We start from the raw sequence: 16,994 nt of genomic DNA on the forward strand, positions 1-16,994 counted from the left end.
TCTTTCCAGAAGCTTTGAGGAAAAAGGGAGCAGGATATGGAACGATAGTTAGAGGGGGAGGACGGGTCAAGAGATGTTTTTTTCAGGATAGGTACTAGAGTGGCATGTTAAGGTCAGCAGGGACAACGCCAGAAGAGAGAGCAGTTGAAGATGTGTGTTAAGGAAGGCACAAGACACCTGTGCCTCATAGAAGCCTGTGATAATACCACAATTCTGGTGCATATACTCTAGTAATACATTTGAGCCTGGATTCTCTTAGCAGAGTAAATATTTGCTCTGTTTACTGAATAGCAAACCCTGCATTTTTATCACTGGACCCAACTTAAGGTATGAGAAGACACCACAAATCATCACACTAACACAACCAGCATGCAATGTTAACATACAACATAATGGGAATATTTTTTTAACTTTCAGACTTGGTGTTTTAAATGTAATTCCAATGGAATGTTGCTTATTTGTTAGTAAAGAAATAGTAAATAGGTAGTATCACATATTTATGGTTATTTTACAGGTGCAAGTAAATACACAGATTTGTACAGCATGGACTACATTGTTGTAAAACAGCACCAAATAGTGTAATTTAATAAAGCATTTACTAGACAAAATGATTCACTATCACTTTACTCATTACAAAAACGCCAAAGAGTTAATATTCCATAGAGGCAACATCTCATAGGAATATAAACTCTTTATATGACTTATTCCTTAGTTTGAAAAAGAAAGGATATGTGTACTTTAAAAACACATGCAGCGTTAACAGGTATGATTTTTTCTTTCTTTGAATTGTTAAGTAAAATATGATTGATAACATAAAAAGGTAATAAATATTGGTAGGACAGTTTCATTTAGTTCATTGACAGAGTAATCTTGCCTAATTATTTACATAAACATGCCTTTAATAATTAAAGTCACATATTCATATAAAACTGATTATGGATAAAATTGAAAAAAATCTTCCTTTTGAAATTATTCAGGTGAGAAGAAACACAATTGTAAATTAATAATAATTTTTACAACTCCACTACAGATTGGAGCATGTTAATATTATTGACAGCTCTGTATACTGTTTACTGATCGCTACTGAATATGTTGGCACTATATAAATGGTGATAATAATAATATAACTTAAATTCTTGTACCGCATCACATTAACGGTTTATGCGATAAGTGCAAGTCAAATCAAAATATTTAGAAGTAAAAGTAAAAAGATTAACCTGGGAAAATGCCTTTTACTTTTTTAATCGTCTTGGTAAAAATAAGTATTTAATATATCAGATATCCTACATAGATATGTAAATAAAGTGAGATTGTAACTTTAAATTTCATTATCATATTTCTAAAGAAAGTACATATGATACCATTTTGTAAAATTATAGAATGACATACACATAGGCATCTAAATATCTAAATTATAATGATTATACTGAAAATAGCAAAATATTAGTTGAGATATTGGCCTATGTATAGCTAAGTGACAAATATCTAAGCTAAAATAATAATTTAAACTATTAAGGACCAGATGGGTAAGAAATAGTCAGGGGAGGGCTGGCTATATTTGGTCTGGTGGCCGTTTGCAAACAAACAGCCAATATGGGACCAAACTTTGTATTAAATGTTTAATGCTAATATTGCAACAGCTAGAATGCAATAATATTAACAGAATACAGTTGCAGGATTTAGTTTAGAATTGTGTTGTGAGGCAGCTGCCCAAAATCCTCTCTATCCTATAGGCATGTGGATTATTTGCCTCCTTGCTCCTCTTCCCCCTCCCCCTTGCCAGTCCTTACATGAAACTAATGTACACAGGAAACTAACAGAATGTATTTTCTGAAAACAAGAACTATGATGGGGCATAGGCTAGAATGAGAACCTAAAGTAGGGTTGAAATATCATTTTAAAAACATCAAAAAGGTAAAAGCATCAAAGCAAATTTAGCACAAGTGGTTTTGGTTTACAGATCATGCCCCATGCAATCTATTTAGCACTAGCCTTGCCTCCCCTGGTCGAGACTCAACCTCCTGAAATATATCCCAAATGTCCTAGCTTTTCTTATTTTACAGTATGTTTAATTCTGAATGTAATTTTAGAATTTTCTTGTGCTCTTTTAATTCCTTGCTAGAACCTACAGCAGCCTCATCTGTGTTAATTAGAGTTCAAACATAGCAGGGAAGAACTTCTAAAGTAAACACACTGTGATGTAAAAAAATTACTTTTTTTTTTTTTATTCACAGTGGCTGTGTGAGTGGCAGCCTGGCTAGCTGTTCCTAGGGCTGCATAAAAATAACAGAGAATTGAGCAATGAGACTGCATATGTATGATCTATACACCAAAACTGGTTCATTAAGCTAAACATTAGCAGATATATTACTTTCCCCCACCTCCCCCCCCCCCCTTACAAAAGAGCTGCACCGTGTTGTTTTTTTAGGGATTAAGGGGAGTGTTCTAAAGACATATCCCATTCAGCTATTTATGAAAGTCACATTCAGTTAGGTCAATTAAATTTTAACTTCACCAGTGTTAAGTTGTCATTTCAAATCAATCAAATATAAACAAAACAGCTTTTGTAGTGGTTGTTAAAATTCCTTCTATAGGTTGGAAAAACTCCCAAGAAAAAATAAAATTCTGAGAGGCAAGACTACATTCACTTTGATTTCCCAACAATTCTCAATTTAGTGAATGACACTGTTGGTATTTAGTAATCATACCTCTAATAATAAAAATTACGTTACTTGGAAATTGTATGAGCAGTGAGAGCTAGTTATATTTTTAAAATCTGAAATTTGAATTAAATTGGTATATATTATACCTCTTTTTTGTATGATGAAAGTTATGCCCTCCGGTAAGAGAAAAGTAATAGTGGCCCCATATATTGGTTTATATAAGTTTTAATGGTAGGTATTCTAAAAAGTATTTCTTGATCTTCTGACCACTCGTGTAGCAATCAGCATGTTGTTATCTGGAGATAAACCTCAAATCAAGAATGTGCCTGAGATGTCTGTACAGATAGTGTACAACCCCCTGTATTTTCCCAGTAGTGTTAATTCACTAAATGTTAACTGAAAACAGAATAGCAAAATTCAGGATAAAATAGCCAAATTGTAACTATAGAGTAGAATTTTTCAAAATGAGTAATTTAGTTTTCAATTTATTGTATTATATTCTTTCTTGAATAAACCATGTATATTTGTGAATGTATTGGACTTCAAGGGGGCCCTGGGCCCCAGATTGCTGTCAGTCTGTCCCTACATGAGTGACTCTGAAATGTAATACTGCCTGACAGCTAAAATCAAGATCCTGGATTAAAGTCAGAGCCAGAATTTTAAAAATCTAAGCTGCTTGCCTGCTAGAAAGAAGGTGGAACACATCTACTAATTAGTGAGCAACCAGAAGTAACAAATTCTGTAGGTAACGCTTTTTTTATTATACTTTACAGGTATTAGAATTATTAGTTAAGTATATTTTAAATGGAGGTAGTGAATGGCTTGGGAGATAGTTCACGGAGACTTAAGACTCTCTTTTGGGGGTAACAATTGCATATCCACCCCTATTGTTTTAATAACCCCCGGCCACAATGTCACAATGTTATATTTGCTCTAGTTGGAATTATTACATAGCCCTCACCATCAGCATATGGGTGGGTATATTTTCCCCAGTGTGCCCAGCACAGTGTGTAAGATAAAATAAAAATAAATCTAGACCAATTTTCTGAAAAAGACTAGCTCAAACAATAGTTGTGCTAAATATTTAAATTAATAATGCCTCTTGCAATTTGCAATTTTAATTAGCTACTTTTCAAAATATTTTTATATACATTTTTGGAGGATAAAAGGATAAAAAGACAGGAGACAGGATATGATATATTTACGTAGGCACATTGATACCATTTACGTTGCATACAGTAGGAAGTTGATAAAAAAAATTGATTTATAAAATAGTGAAGAAGATTGCCTAAAAGTATTAAGGAACCTGATAGTGTTCCTGGGAATGCAGCCCTCTAAAAATAACAAAATAATGGGAACATAACCTTCATATACAGGCATAATAACCATCAATATTAAACACAGTAGCACCAATCCATGGTATAATGCACTGTGGTGGATATGGTGTTTGGTTACTGTGCACCCCTCCATCTGTCTCATTCTCTCCCCCAGCCCCTCCATGTATCTCATTCCCTGCCCAGCCCTTTTTATGGCTGTTGTGTGGTAGAGCGGATCGCGGGTGGAAAATCTTCTGTTTCTGACAGGAAGTGCTCACAGAGCACACTTCCTGTCAGACCGCATAGAGGATACAGAAGATCCTATATCTGCGGTCAGCTCGGCCACACTACATGCAGTCACTGGCATGAGGGAAGCGCTGTGCTGTGCGCTCCGCTCCTGCCAGCCACCCGGCGACTGCAGGCCCCAGGCCGGTGCAGCCATGCACCAGCCCTAAAGTTATGCAGCATCAGCAGGGGTCGACAGTACAGCCCCTCCTCATGAACACCTGCTGCCGCAACCACTGCAACCACTGTAGTTACGCCATTGGTTGAAGTTTTGATTAAAGTAATATAAACCTTTTGGCCTACCCATAACTTAAAATAAGTAATAAAAACTGAAAAGTAAGGTCCCTTAGAGGGTCAGCTCTTAATAATTTTACCTGTTCTCTATAAATCACTTGATTGTTCAACCATTTAGGAAGCTTTAAATGTTTCAATAAGTATCTTGTAAATGTATTTTCTGCAGACTTACAAGATGAATGATTGTAAAAACAGCAGTGAAAATGAATTCTACATCCTAGCATTTTCTGCTTCTGCATCTATTGAAACTGTGCAGTTCCTTGGGATTTTATTCATGTACTTAGTGGCAGTTCTTGGAAACATGATTATTGTTGGACTTGTAATAAGTGTGTCCCAGCTACACACGCCAATGTACTTCTTCTTGTGTAACCTCTCTGTTGTTGATATTACATATGTTTCGAACACCCTCCCTATGCTGTTGTCTATCACTTTAACACATGACCACAGGATCTCTTATCAGGGTTGCATTACTCAAACATATTTCTATCTGTTCTGCACAGCCACAGAGATCTTTATACTGACATCCATGGCTTATGACCGCTATGTGGCAATTTGTATCCCCTTGCAATACCCTATGATTATGAACAAACAAGTATGTATTGCAATTGCAACATGTTCTTGGCTCATCAGTTTATTGAACTCACTGTTACTTATTGTGCTCACATCTATGCTATCATTCTGTTATTTTCATGAGATCAACCATTTCTTCTGTGAGCTGAAAGCATTGCTAAGTATTACCTCTACTGACACATCAAGCAGGGAAATATTACTCATTTTTGAAGACATATTTATAGCTTTCTTACCATTCTTACTCACTATAATTTCTTATGGTTACATTGTCTCCACTATCTTAAAGGTCCAATCATCAAATGGACGACTCAGAGCATTCTCCCGCTGCACTTCCCATTTCACCACTGTCCTTTTATTCTATGGCCCTGGTATCTCCTTGTATTTGAAGCCACATTCAGACAATTTTCAAGAGCAAAACAAGGTGTTTACAATGCTTTATGTAGCTGTGGTGCCAATGTTAAACCCATTGGTGTATAGTCTTAGGAACAACGAGGTTATGGGAGCTATCAAGAAACTAACCAATGTTTATAGAAATATAATTTAAGTTTGTAACATATAACATAACATAACATATATACTAAGGGAATAATGTAATTGAGGAGTTCTGAAGACATGTCAGGATAAATCTAAAGACAGATTATCTTCACAGGTGTTATAGGTTTGTCGTGTCTAATGCTATACTAAGCTCCAAAACACATCCTCACATGAACACAATTTCATTGGTTAATCTAAGAAAACATGGTTTGAGTTGTTCATTATTATAAGGGTGGGTATGTGCCTGCTTTAGGCCAAGGTTTCCCAACTGGTAATGCATGTGCTCAATGGTGAACATTTATATAAGCAATAAAATGCGAATGGGTAATAATTAATGGGTAAATGGGTATCGTTCTTCAAAAGGTGGGTTTTGTTGTAGGGTAGGTAGTGTTAAAATGGGGAAGATTCAAAATGTACTGGTTTTATAAATGCTTGTTTTATAACATAAGTCAAAGGGTGGTTTGTAATGTTATCTATTAATTAATGACTTTACATCATAAAGAAAGCATATTTAGTGTAATGCTTTGGAGGCACCACTAGGGGCAGTGTGTAGGAAGACATGTGCTTCTGGCAGTGACATCACAGGCCAGCCTACTTACACTGAATAAAAACCAGATGTATGAGAAACTCTGTCTCTTTTTGCCTGTACCTGACTGGACCTAAGATGTAGTACCAGCTCTGACTTAACCCCAGCCAAAGGGCTGGGGCCTTGTAAGTAATATGAATCCACTGTAACATATAGCAACTGTAATAGCCTTTTGTATAATATTTAGCAACCTTTTGTAAGTAATATGTTGTAGTTTTGTATTGTATAATTATTGTGGTAAATTGACATTCTGCTAGCATCTGTTTATTTATTATAGTTATATTAAATATACATTTAATATTACAACGTTTTGTGTATTTTCTATCCACATATTCAACCATAATACCATGAACTATAAAAATATTAATGTTGTTCCGTATTGCTTAATTATTATGTATTAAGAGATTAATATTCATATTTAAGTCACGACCACAACAGTATGCAAACTTTTTTTTTTCAATTCTTTATTTTTGTGGTGCGCATAGCGTCAGATTGTTACAACGACACGTTATAAACATCTCATCAAAACATTTCGAGTAAAAGATCCAGTAACATGTTATAAGAAGCTGCACCGTTTTTTTTTTTAAGGCAAAATGAAAAGGAATATGCATGCTGACATTACAGTTATAACATTTGAGGAAGTTATACGCTGTTAACATATGAATTTTTAAGAATACATAAGGCTTATATATGTTGAGGATGGCCGACTGTACAAAAATGTAAGTAGCACGGTGCTGATGTTACATGAGTTAAAAAATAAAAGGAGAAACATGGAAATAAAACAGCCTACAAACATAAGCAATAATGAAAACAGTTGCTGTTTCAGATAATACGTGACTTAGAAGCATTTAAGGATTATACCGTTGATAATGTGCCGCTTTAAGAGCAGTTAAGGAATATCTGTGCTGATGTGGCATGCCTATAGTAACATGTGAAAAGGGTACTAATAACGCGTGTTGATAGTATATAATCATATGAGCATGGGTGGCTGTAGCTTCTGGTTTGAGAACATTTAGGTGTGAAGTATGTCGGCAGTGTACGACTTTAACAATGTATGCGGAGTACATTTGCTGGTGCTACAGGGCTACTAAAACATGTAAGGGGTGTGTATGCAGCCAGTGTGTGATGTTTAAAACCTTGAAGGAATGCGTATGCTAACATATAAGTCAGGAACTTTAAGGGCTGTCTATAAGCAGTATTATTAACATTTACTACATGTATTGTGAAGTGTCACTCAGTAACCCCTGAGCGCAGGTGGGGAGGGGTGGGGGGGCGGTAAGGTGTTACAGATAGCGGCCTGGTACTGTCAGGACTAAACAATTAAACTGAAGGGTTCAACGCCTAATTTAACAAAACATTTGTGCAACATTACGCTGCGGTTTTCGGTCTGCGACTCTCTCGCCACCAAGCGTCCTCTGCGGTTTCAGCCTGTGTCAGTCCCAGCTCGGGGGGTAAACTGGACTATCGTGGAAACGTCCCAAGTGTCTGTGTGTCTCATGATGCTTGTCTCAGGCTGTGCTATGCCCAGCTTTTGCAGGAAGGCTGTAGTCTCGTCCGCCGAGGAGATAGTGTAGTTGCGGCTGTCCTTCGTAGCTATCAGGGTTTGTGAGGGTCCCCACTTGTAGGTGATTCCTGTTGATCTCAGTGCTTGCCTGACCCGTTGGAGGGATCTTCTCCAAGTAAGAGTGGAGCGGCATAGGTCCTGTAGGAAGTGAAGCTGCATTTCTTCGAAGAGGTAAGGTGCTTTGTTTCTAGTCTCTCGTTGGACCGCCATTTTGTCTCTGAGCATAAGGAAACGTACCATCACATCTCGAGGTACCCCTGCCGGGGCTCTAGCTGAAGTGGCTAGTCTGTAGCAGCCATCTAATTGTATGTTTTTGGCAGTTTGTTGTTGCAATAATGCTGCGAGTAGGCGGCGTATGAAATGCGGCAGTTCTTGGTCATCTACCGATTCTGCAATGCCTCTAATCTTGAGGTTTGTGCGCCTTCTCGCGTCTTCCATCGCCTCTAGTTGAAGTTGGGTGGAATGTTGTGCGGTCTGAAGCTGCAGAAGCTGCTCTGCTTCGCTTGTTTGGTGTTGGGCTATGGCGGAAACAGACTCCTTTGCACCTCTCACTCTCGCCGTGACCATAGAGATGTCTTCCCTGATGATGTCTAGGTCTGCGTTAAAGAAAGTTCTGATGTTGTTCAGCAGGGCTTGAATATCGCCCTTGGTAGCTGGGGCTTGAGGGTCACCCTGCAGTAAGGATACCTTTGGGCCCTCCGATCTCGGGATGTAATCGGGGACATCGAGGATTTCATCGGAGGAAGAGGGGCAGGTCGAGTCCGCCGGCGACGCCATTTTGGGTCTAGGCCGCGGTTGCTGTAGCAGGTCACAGATGCTTCTGGAGCCCTCCCCCGCGGGGGTTCTGAGTTTTTTTCATCTTTTTGCCCATCTTGGGTGTTATTGGGCCCGGTCTGCGGTGGTGTGAGGGTGAGAAAATGCCGTTTAGCATGCGTTTGCTGAATTCGCAGCGGGATCTAGTCCGACATGCGTCTGCTCCCTTCAGTGTCTCGGCCACGCCCCAGTATGCAAACTTTTGAGCACAACTGTAACTGCTTCATCAAGTTAATATTGTTTTGGTGCCTAGAGTATGCCTTTAAATACCAAGCTGTGCAGCACGTACTTGTTTCGGGCTGTGACTTCATTGAGATACTGAAGAGCATCAGCAGCACACTGTTTATGGAAAGAGAGGAGGGGACATAACATCAGTGGTGGAACTACCAGGGTCGCAAACATCTGCCTGTTGTGGAAACCCAGGGAGCACATAATTTTTCAAGGGTTTTTCTAAAATTAAAGGGACATTCTTTGTGTATAGATCATGCATAAACAGAAAATAAAGTGATTTAATTCCTAAATGGTAGAGAATTGATCAGTGAGCCTGCATGGGCATGATCTACACACCAAAACTGTTTAATTAAATTAAATTAAATTAAGTTGTTTTGGTACTTAGAATGCCCCTTTAACATATAGTGTTCAGTATGGACACTGTCATAAAATATTCATGGTTCTGATTTTTGTTTTTTTAGCTTATATGTATAATTGTGACAACATGGTCCCACAACCTTTCCTTTTCTCTCTTTGACTTAAGTTCTACTTGAAACAATTGATAAATCAAATAACCAGGTTAACATGATAAATCTATATCATATGAGAATAGTGAAAACTAATTCTATATCTAAAAACATTTATTTCCTTGAGATTTTACTGATGTATCTGTTGGTTGTTCTTGGAAATGTAATCATTGTTATACTTGTAATTTGTGTGCATCAACTGCACAATCCTATGTAGGTCTTCTACATAGGATTGCTTTCTTCATTGTAAGCATTGCTTATATTTCTCCCTTTCCAAACTGGTGTGCTGTCTATTGCAGTAGCACAAGGCCTCAGAATCTTTTTTCATGGCTGTGTTACTCAACAATATTTCTTTACTGTTGTTCTATGCTGCTGTTGATCTTTTATGCTGACATCCAAGGCCAATGACGGCTATTTTCATTGACGCACGCAGGGTTCCATCCATGTTATTATCATGAAATCAACAATTTCCTCTGCCATCAGAAAATAATTGTGACGTTAATGCAATTTAAATATACATTTATAACATTACTTCCTCTTACACTAATTTCTTAGTGAACATAATGGCCAACTCAAGACTTTATCAGTATGTACCTCCAATCTCACCACTGCTGTATTATTATTATATAGAAAACAAAGTTTATGGAACTATGCACACACACACACACACACAAAATAATATAGGTGATTTAAAGTAGCCTTGTAAAATATAAATCTATGTTTGTTTGTTTGTTTGTTTGTTGTGTGTGTGTGTGTGTGTGTGTGTGAGTGTGTGTGGGGAAGGCGGCGTTATTCATTGTTCCTTAATCTGTATTTTGTACAGCACCATAGCTAAGAAATGCATGTTCTGAGTGTACCCACAATTCCCTTTTTTATTATTAGTAGTTGTTGTCCCAATGTTAACCCAATTAGTGTATAGTCTGAGGAACAAAAGATTGCTGAATATTTCAAGAAAGCATGCCAATTCAATGGAAAAAAATGCAGTCATATCATATAGAGTCATCAGAACAGAATATAGACATCTAGCAACAACTTAAAGGACCACTTTTGTGCCAGGAAAACAAATACCGGGCTGAAGGGGGAGGAAGGGGTTAAAATCTTACCTTTCTCCAGCGCCGGTCTCCCTCGGCGCTGGGACTCTCCTCCTCCTTCCGACGTCATCGGCTGAATGCGCATGCACGACAAGAGCCGCGCGCGCATTTAGACAGTCCATAGGAAAGCATTCACAATGCTTTCCTATGGACGCTGGCATCTTCTCACTGTGGAAATCACAGTGAGAAGCGCGGAAGTGCCTCTAGCGGCTGTCAATGAGACAGCCACTAGAGGTTGGATTAACCCTGATGTAAACATAGCAGGCAGGGTTAACCCTAGATGGACCTGGCACCCAGACCACTTCATTAAGCTGAAGTGGTCTGGGTGCCTATAGTGGTCCTATAGTGGTCCTCTAATTGAAAATTATGTATTCCTCATTATCCTTCCAAATCCTTGCATACAATGAGCATACACTGGTTATTTCTCTCCATGAAAGGTAAGAGAACCTGCTAACAGGCAAGCTTGCCTATTATTAAAAAAAAAAAAAAAAAATCTTGTGTTCAATATAGCTTACTCAAATACACAAAATACTAACATCCATCAACCTGCTGGACAGCCAAATAGCATGACTGGATGAAACCACAGGAAATGTGTATCTTGCTTGTGTTTGTGGTTTAACAAACTAGAGCACAAGACTAAGGGATAGAAGACAGGGATGGTAATATAGTGGTAATATCGTTGAGGCTGAACTCCAGTGGAAACAAGAGACTTGTAAAAAGTTGAACCATAATTTACTTGAGCATATATAATACACCCTATGTACACGTGCTCTTGGGCGCATATTTTCTTTTTAACACATCATGTTTATATATTGCCATGCTGTGGGAATCTGTGAATGAAAGGGATTTTATGGACATGGGTGAGAATGGTGTGTAGAAGCTCTAATATTAACTCAGGAGGTGCTAAAGTCCTCCCTAGCCCCCACCACAAGTGACTGGTGGAGCTCTAATATTAATAGCTTAGTGGGACCTAATTTTCACCCTAGCCCTCACCCATAGGTAGCAGATAAGAGCTATATTGTTAATAACACAGGAGGACCTAGTTTTCACCCAAGTCTCCACCGATTAATGGCGGGGTGGACCTACTCCTTCCTAGTCCCACCAATAGGCTGCAGGTGGGGGATATAATTTAATTATTAATCAAAGCAAGTACATAATGTTCCCCCCAGCCCTGATCCCAGGCTATTATATCTACAGCCCCCACCACCCTTTGTTGATTTTATTTAATAGTCCCCACCATCTGGCCACGAGGTTACGGGGGGACTCTGTGTCTCTCCTGCTTTTTTTACATTTATTAATTGGACCTTCAATGCTTTAGTGACTAATTGCTGCCAGTCATTTTTATGATAGCAAGCATCCACTGACTGCTCGCTGTGCAATAGACATGCCCCTGTCTCTGGCATGGTAGGTGTGGGTTTTTTGTTTTGTTTGTTTGTTTAATTGATTGTTTTTTTGTTTTTGTTTTTCATTTTAAAATGTATTAATATTTGCACAGTTTAAATCACATACATATATAAAAAAAAGTGTACATTGTATGTAGTGTTTATAGTGTATATAGTGTTTTGAATTGAAATTAACAGTACCTTATATCACACTGCAATTGGAATTTGATATTTGAAACTATTCATAACTTCTGCATAATATACATGTCTATACCTGTAGGGTTGATTATAAACAAAACAAAGTAAAAGCAAGGAAAAAAAGAAAAACAAGAATAAAACATCAGAATACAAATAAAAATTAATTGGCTATGGAAATGCTGCACTCCCAATACATTTTTTTTTTAAAAGTATTCATCATGTTATTCCATCTGTGTGACATTTGATCACAATCTAGATGATCATTAACAATAGTCACAATTCAGAGACAGAATCTATATTGCTCAGGGTTCTAATGTGAAATGCAGTAATACCTGAAGTATAGACATGTTATCACTAGATGGCAGTTGTTTATTATAGGTAAAAGAACAATATTGTGCCTGCAATATGCTACTGTACCACCAGATGGCACCTGATTAAGCCTTTTTATCAGTATGACTCTTAAGGATCAATGGCATGAAAAGAATGTCATGATATAAAGGGATTTGACTAAGGTTGGCCTTTATTGAAGACTAAAGAATAAATTACCACTATGTAACAATACACACATCATGTTGAGCCCTTAAGAACCATATTTATGTGTCACAAAGTACAAGAATATTTTTTGGAATTTCTGGCATATTTGCCCACCACCGTTTAGCATTAACTGTAAAAATATATTTTATAAAGATTTTGTATAACAATTGGTACAATATCGATACAAATGCTGCAGATAAATATAAATCGTACAGAAATGAATTTATCTCATATGCCTGTAGATGTATTCTATCACTAAATTTGGGATTTTGTCTGGATTGGCAAAATATGGTGAAAGTGACCATAGTGTTTTCTGCTCTTCGTTGCCAGTCAATGCATACGGCCTTTGTGCATTGTAGGCATTGACTGAGGTTGGGGAAAAACTATTTTTTAAGTAGGTTTTTCTCCTAATCTACGCAAAAGAGCATAACGTATCCATTAAGCCAAACACGTTACTTACTAATTGTGTATTTTCTAATTTTATATCTCAGTCACAATGCCAAACAGAAAATGTTGCTGATCAGAGCAAAATCACTGCATAGGAAATTATAGAAATTGTAACCAATTGTTATTTATTAAATGGTGTTTTGGGAGCATTCCCACTCCAATGGCCCTCTAACCTGTTAGACCCTGACTATACCCATTTATCTTGCTTTTAGAACTATTAGAGCCAGAGTATATCACAACTAAGCTGTTCCCAACTTATGGTATGTGTCATAAAATCAGTAATAGCAGGTCTAGCACTGGTGCGGCTGCACCGCACAGGTTGGGAACCACAGGGTGAAGGGCGCCTCAGGTAGTCCATGACCTTAAAGCCTTCCAATAGACACATGTATTCAGGGGCCCGGCTGTGCGCTTTGGCGCTTTAACCCCTTAAGGTCCAAACTTATGGAATAAAAGGGAATCATGACATGTCACACGTCATGTGTCCTTAAGGGGTTAAAAGAGTGACCAGCCTCCTTCTTATCGGCAGGGAGTGCTGGGAGTAAGTGAGAGTCTGTCACTTACTCCCAACTGACGCAGAGCTAGCCTCACAGAAGACAGAGAAGGCGGGCAAGCCCCTAATTCCCAACAGTCTCAGCCAGCAGAAGCCATCGTCCTGCACCCAAAAGGTAGGAAACTGGAGAGTGGCTAAAATTTTGACCTGAATGTATATTTTTGTGTGTCTGTATCTGTATGTATGTAGTGTCATTTCTGCATTTGTGTGTGTATCTGTATGTCTGTGTATCTGTGTGTGTTATTCTGTTTGTCCGTATTTCTATATTCCTGACCTTGGCTGTTACTGACTTTGTCTTTATCTTTCTTACGTTAAGTCTGGCCACTCTAAGGCGTCTATCTATAACCTTTGTTTGTGGGATTTGCCATTCCTGTAAGTTGGGGTACAATCCCCATGACATTATGTGCATTTGCTAAGCATAGCTAAGTTAACTTGGCATGTGGTCATTCAAATCTGGCATGTTTTTGTCCAAGATGCCAAGCTTCCTGCTCTCCACTTTTGCACATTGCCCTTAGATTTTAAGGTATTTAAGATGGATTTGGAAGCCCCATTGACAATGGAGGAAAATGGATTTTGTTTATAATGATTATTTAATATCAGCTTGTTTCCACATAGATTGACGTGCATTTATTTACTATTTAGCTACTTATATTAACTAAAATTATTTAATATATGTAACACTAGTGGTCACTGTTTTACAATCATGTTGCACACCTCCTGTGTGTGCTACTTACAGAGCTGGATGCATTTGTATCAACTCCATATTATATTTATTTAGTAAGTAGAATGGAACCACCTTCAATCTAAAGATGTGTGCCTTATACGCACAGAGCTCACTATCCTGCCAATTGCTACATGTAGCGTGGCCAAGCAAACCATGGTAGATTATTTTTTGTATCCTTTACCAGGGTGGTAGGTCTGACAGGAAGCAGCTTTTTATCAGTTATCTAGCATTAAAATCAGCTGTTTTCTCTACAAATGGTTATTCTAGTTTGCACTTGATATTATAATTGGCCATTAAATTCTAATAATTTAGTTACAATCAAAATACTCATACTAACGGACAGGGCCAGCCCAAGACATTGTGCTGTCTCCTGTCTGCGTCCAAAGATGAAATCCTGCTCCCCCCCCCCCCCCCCCTCCTCACCTTAAAAAAATAGATATGCTCCAGCAAGTTTAGTGTCTCTATATGTGTGTGCTGGGCATTAAATGTGTGTCTGTGTGTGTGCTGGGAGTGAAGTGTGTGCCTATGTGGGTGCTGTGAGTGAAGTGTGTGCTGTGGATGAAGATTGTGTCTAAGTGTGTGCTAAGGATGAAGTGTGTGATGAGTGTGAAGTGTGTATCTGTGTGTACAAGGGATAACGTGTGTGTATGTGTGCGTGCTGGGGATGAAGTGTGTGTGTGTGTGTGTGCTGGGGATGAAGTGTCTGTGTGTGTGTACTGGGGATGAAGTGTGTGTCTGTGTGTGTGATGGGGATGAAGTGTGTGTCTGTGTGTCTGATGGGGATGAAGTGTCTCTGTGTGTGTGCTGTGGGTGAAGTATGTGTGTGCTGGGGATGAAGTGCATGTTTGTGTGTGTGTTGGGGATGAAGTGTGTGTCTGTATGTGTGATGTGGATGAACTGTGTGTCTATGTGTGTGCTGGGGATGGTGTGTGTGCTGGGGGTGCAGTGTGTGTTTGTGTGTGCTGGGTACGTAGTGTGTGTCTGTGTGTGCTGGGGTGAAAAGTGTGCCTGTGTGTTTGTGCTGGGGATGTTCTGTGTCTGTGTGTGTGCTGGGGATGCAGTGTGTGTCTGTGTATGTCTGCTGGGGATGTAGTGTCTTTGTGTGGTGGAGATGTAGGGTGTGTGCTGGGGATGTAATGCATGTCTATGTGTGTGCTGGGGATGTAGCGTGTGTCTGTGTGTATACTGCAGCCAATACACTTACCTTTACACTGTGTCTGTGTATCTGCATGTGTGTTAGTGTTTGTATCTGTATCAGTGATTGTATTTGTTTGTCTATGTATCTGCATGTGTGGCAATGTTTGTATCTGTGTATCTGTTCATCTGCATGTGTATCAGTCTGTCTATGCAACTGTATGTTTGTCTTTGCATCTGAATGTGTGTCAGTATATGTATCAAACACTGACACATATACAGATGCCCAGACACACTGATATACACACTGATACACTTGCAGATACAGACTTACACACTGACACACATACACATACAGATACACTCACTGCCACGCATGCAGATACACAGACATACAGACACACACACACACTACACACATACAAATATACACACACTACACAGAGATACACATACTACACACACACAGATACAGACTGCTATACTCCAGTCCTGGGTTTTGGACACAAGCTATTCAAGTTAGAGCAGACTTTTACTGCTCTCTCCTTGTGAGTTTATTTCATTTACTAATTCTATATCATAAGTGTTACAATATCACACTATATATTTTATCTTTGTATTTTTATGCATTATTTATGTCTGGGAGAATACTATGGAACTCCAATTTTAAAGATTATTAGTAAGTTTGTAATATACGTATCACTTTGTGCACTTGTTATTTTTGCACTCCAATTTATTTGTGTATTATTACATTTTTTTTTAGCACCTTATAGTGCACTGGTATTTGCACTGTGTTGCACAACACCCACACTGTATAGTATTTAAAGATACAGTGCACCTTTTTACCTTGTTTTTTAAGCCATACAGTTCATGACCAGGGAGCTGTGTTAGCTTTTATATTTGGTATGTACTATGTGAACACTTACAGGTTTGTGTGCACCAATATTGGTGTTAGTGTGTACACTATAAAAGAACAAAGACTTCTGCCTACATTCCTGAAGTTTTCTCCCTGGCTATATTTAGTTGGTAAATGTAAAAACATGATTCAGTGTCTACATCAGCAAGACAGACAGGGTGTTCTCAGGCAGAACTATGATAAAATGAATGAAAATCTTAATTTAAATGCGAGCACAGCCCTTTAAAAGCAGGACTAGAAAAACTTTTTTTTCCCATTGTAACTGAACTACATGGCCTTTCTTCTGGAACAAGTGGCTGGCTGCTGGCAAGAAAGAATTATGGAAAATGTCAACCAACAAAAGCTGGGGAGGTTGTTAACCCTGCTCCAAAAACATTTTCCTTAATCTATACATATATTTCTAAAAACAAGTTAACACAAAGCCAAATTGAATTTAATTAAATTGTTCAATTATTTTAACTTTTTTTTTTCTTTTTCTTTTTAGATTCAAATGTATCATTGATGTGATTAGATATATCCTGATGATTATGTAGACACATCCACCAAAATGTTTTAAATATTATATTGGGCTCAATATGTGTCTTGCAGCCACTTTTATTTGTTTTTTCTTTGTCGTATTTCTTAATGCAAATCCAGTAAAAGGCATAAGAAAGTCG

The 16,994-nt window shown here is 38.2% G+C and overlaps 1 protein-coding gene across 1 annotated transcript; it reads left to right on the top strand.

Annotated features, from left to right (window-relative positions):
* Positions 1 to 4,733: 4,733 nt before the first annotated feature.
* Positions 4,734 to 5,672, top strand: LOC134601764 (olfactory receptor 1G1-like). The gene has a single exon (XM_063446264.1). The coding sequence runs from the start codon at positions 4,734 to 4,736 to the stop codon at positions 5,670 to 5,672; it is 939 nt and encodes a 312-aa protein (XP_063302334.1).
* Positions 5,673 to 16,994: the final 11,322 nt, after the last annotated feature.

Source organism: Pelobates fuscus, chromosome 3 (genome assembly GCF_036172605.1).
Source record: "Pelobates fuscus isolate aPelFus1 chromosome 3, aPelFus1.pri, whole genome shotgun sequence".
In the NCBI taxonomy this organism is placed as follows: Eukaryota; Metazoa; Chordata; class Amphibia; order Anura; family Pelobatidae; genus Pelobates; species Pelobates fuscus.

Coding starts and splice junctions, on each gene's coding strand:
- LOC134601764 (XM_063446264.1), top strand. CDS start 4,734: ATGAATGATTGTAAAAACAGCAGTGAAAATGAATTCTACATCCTAGCA.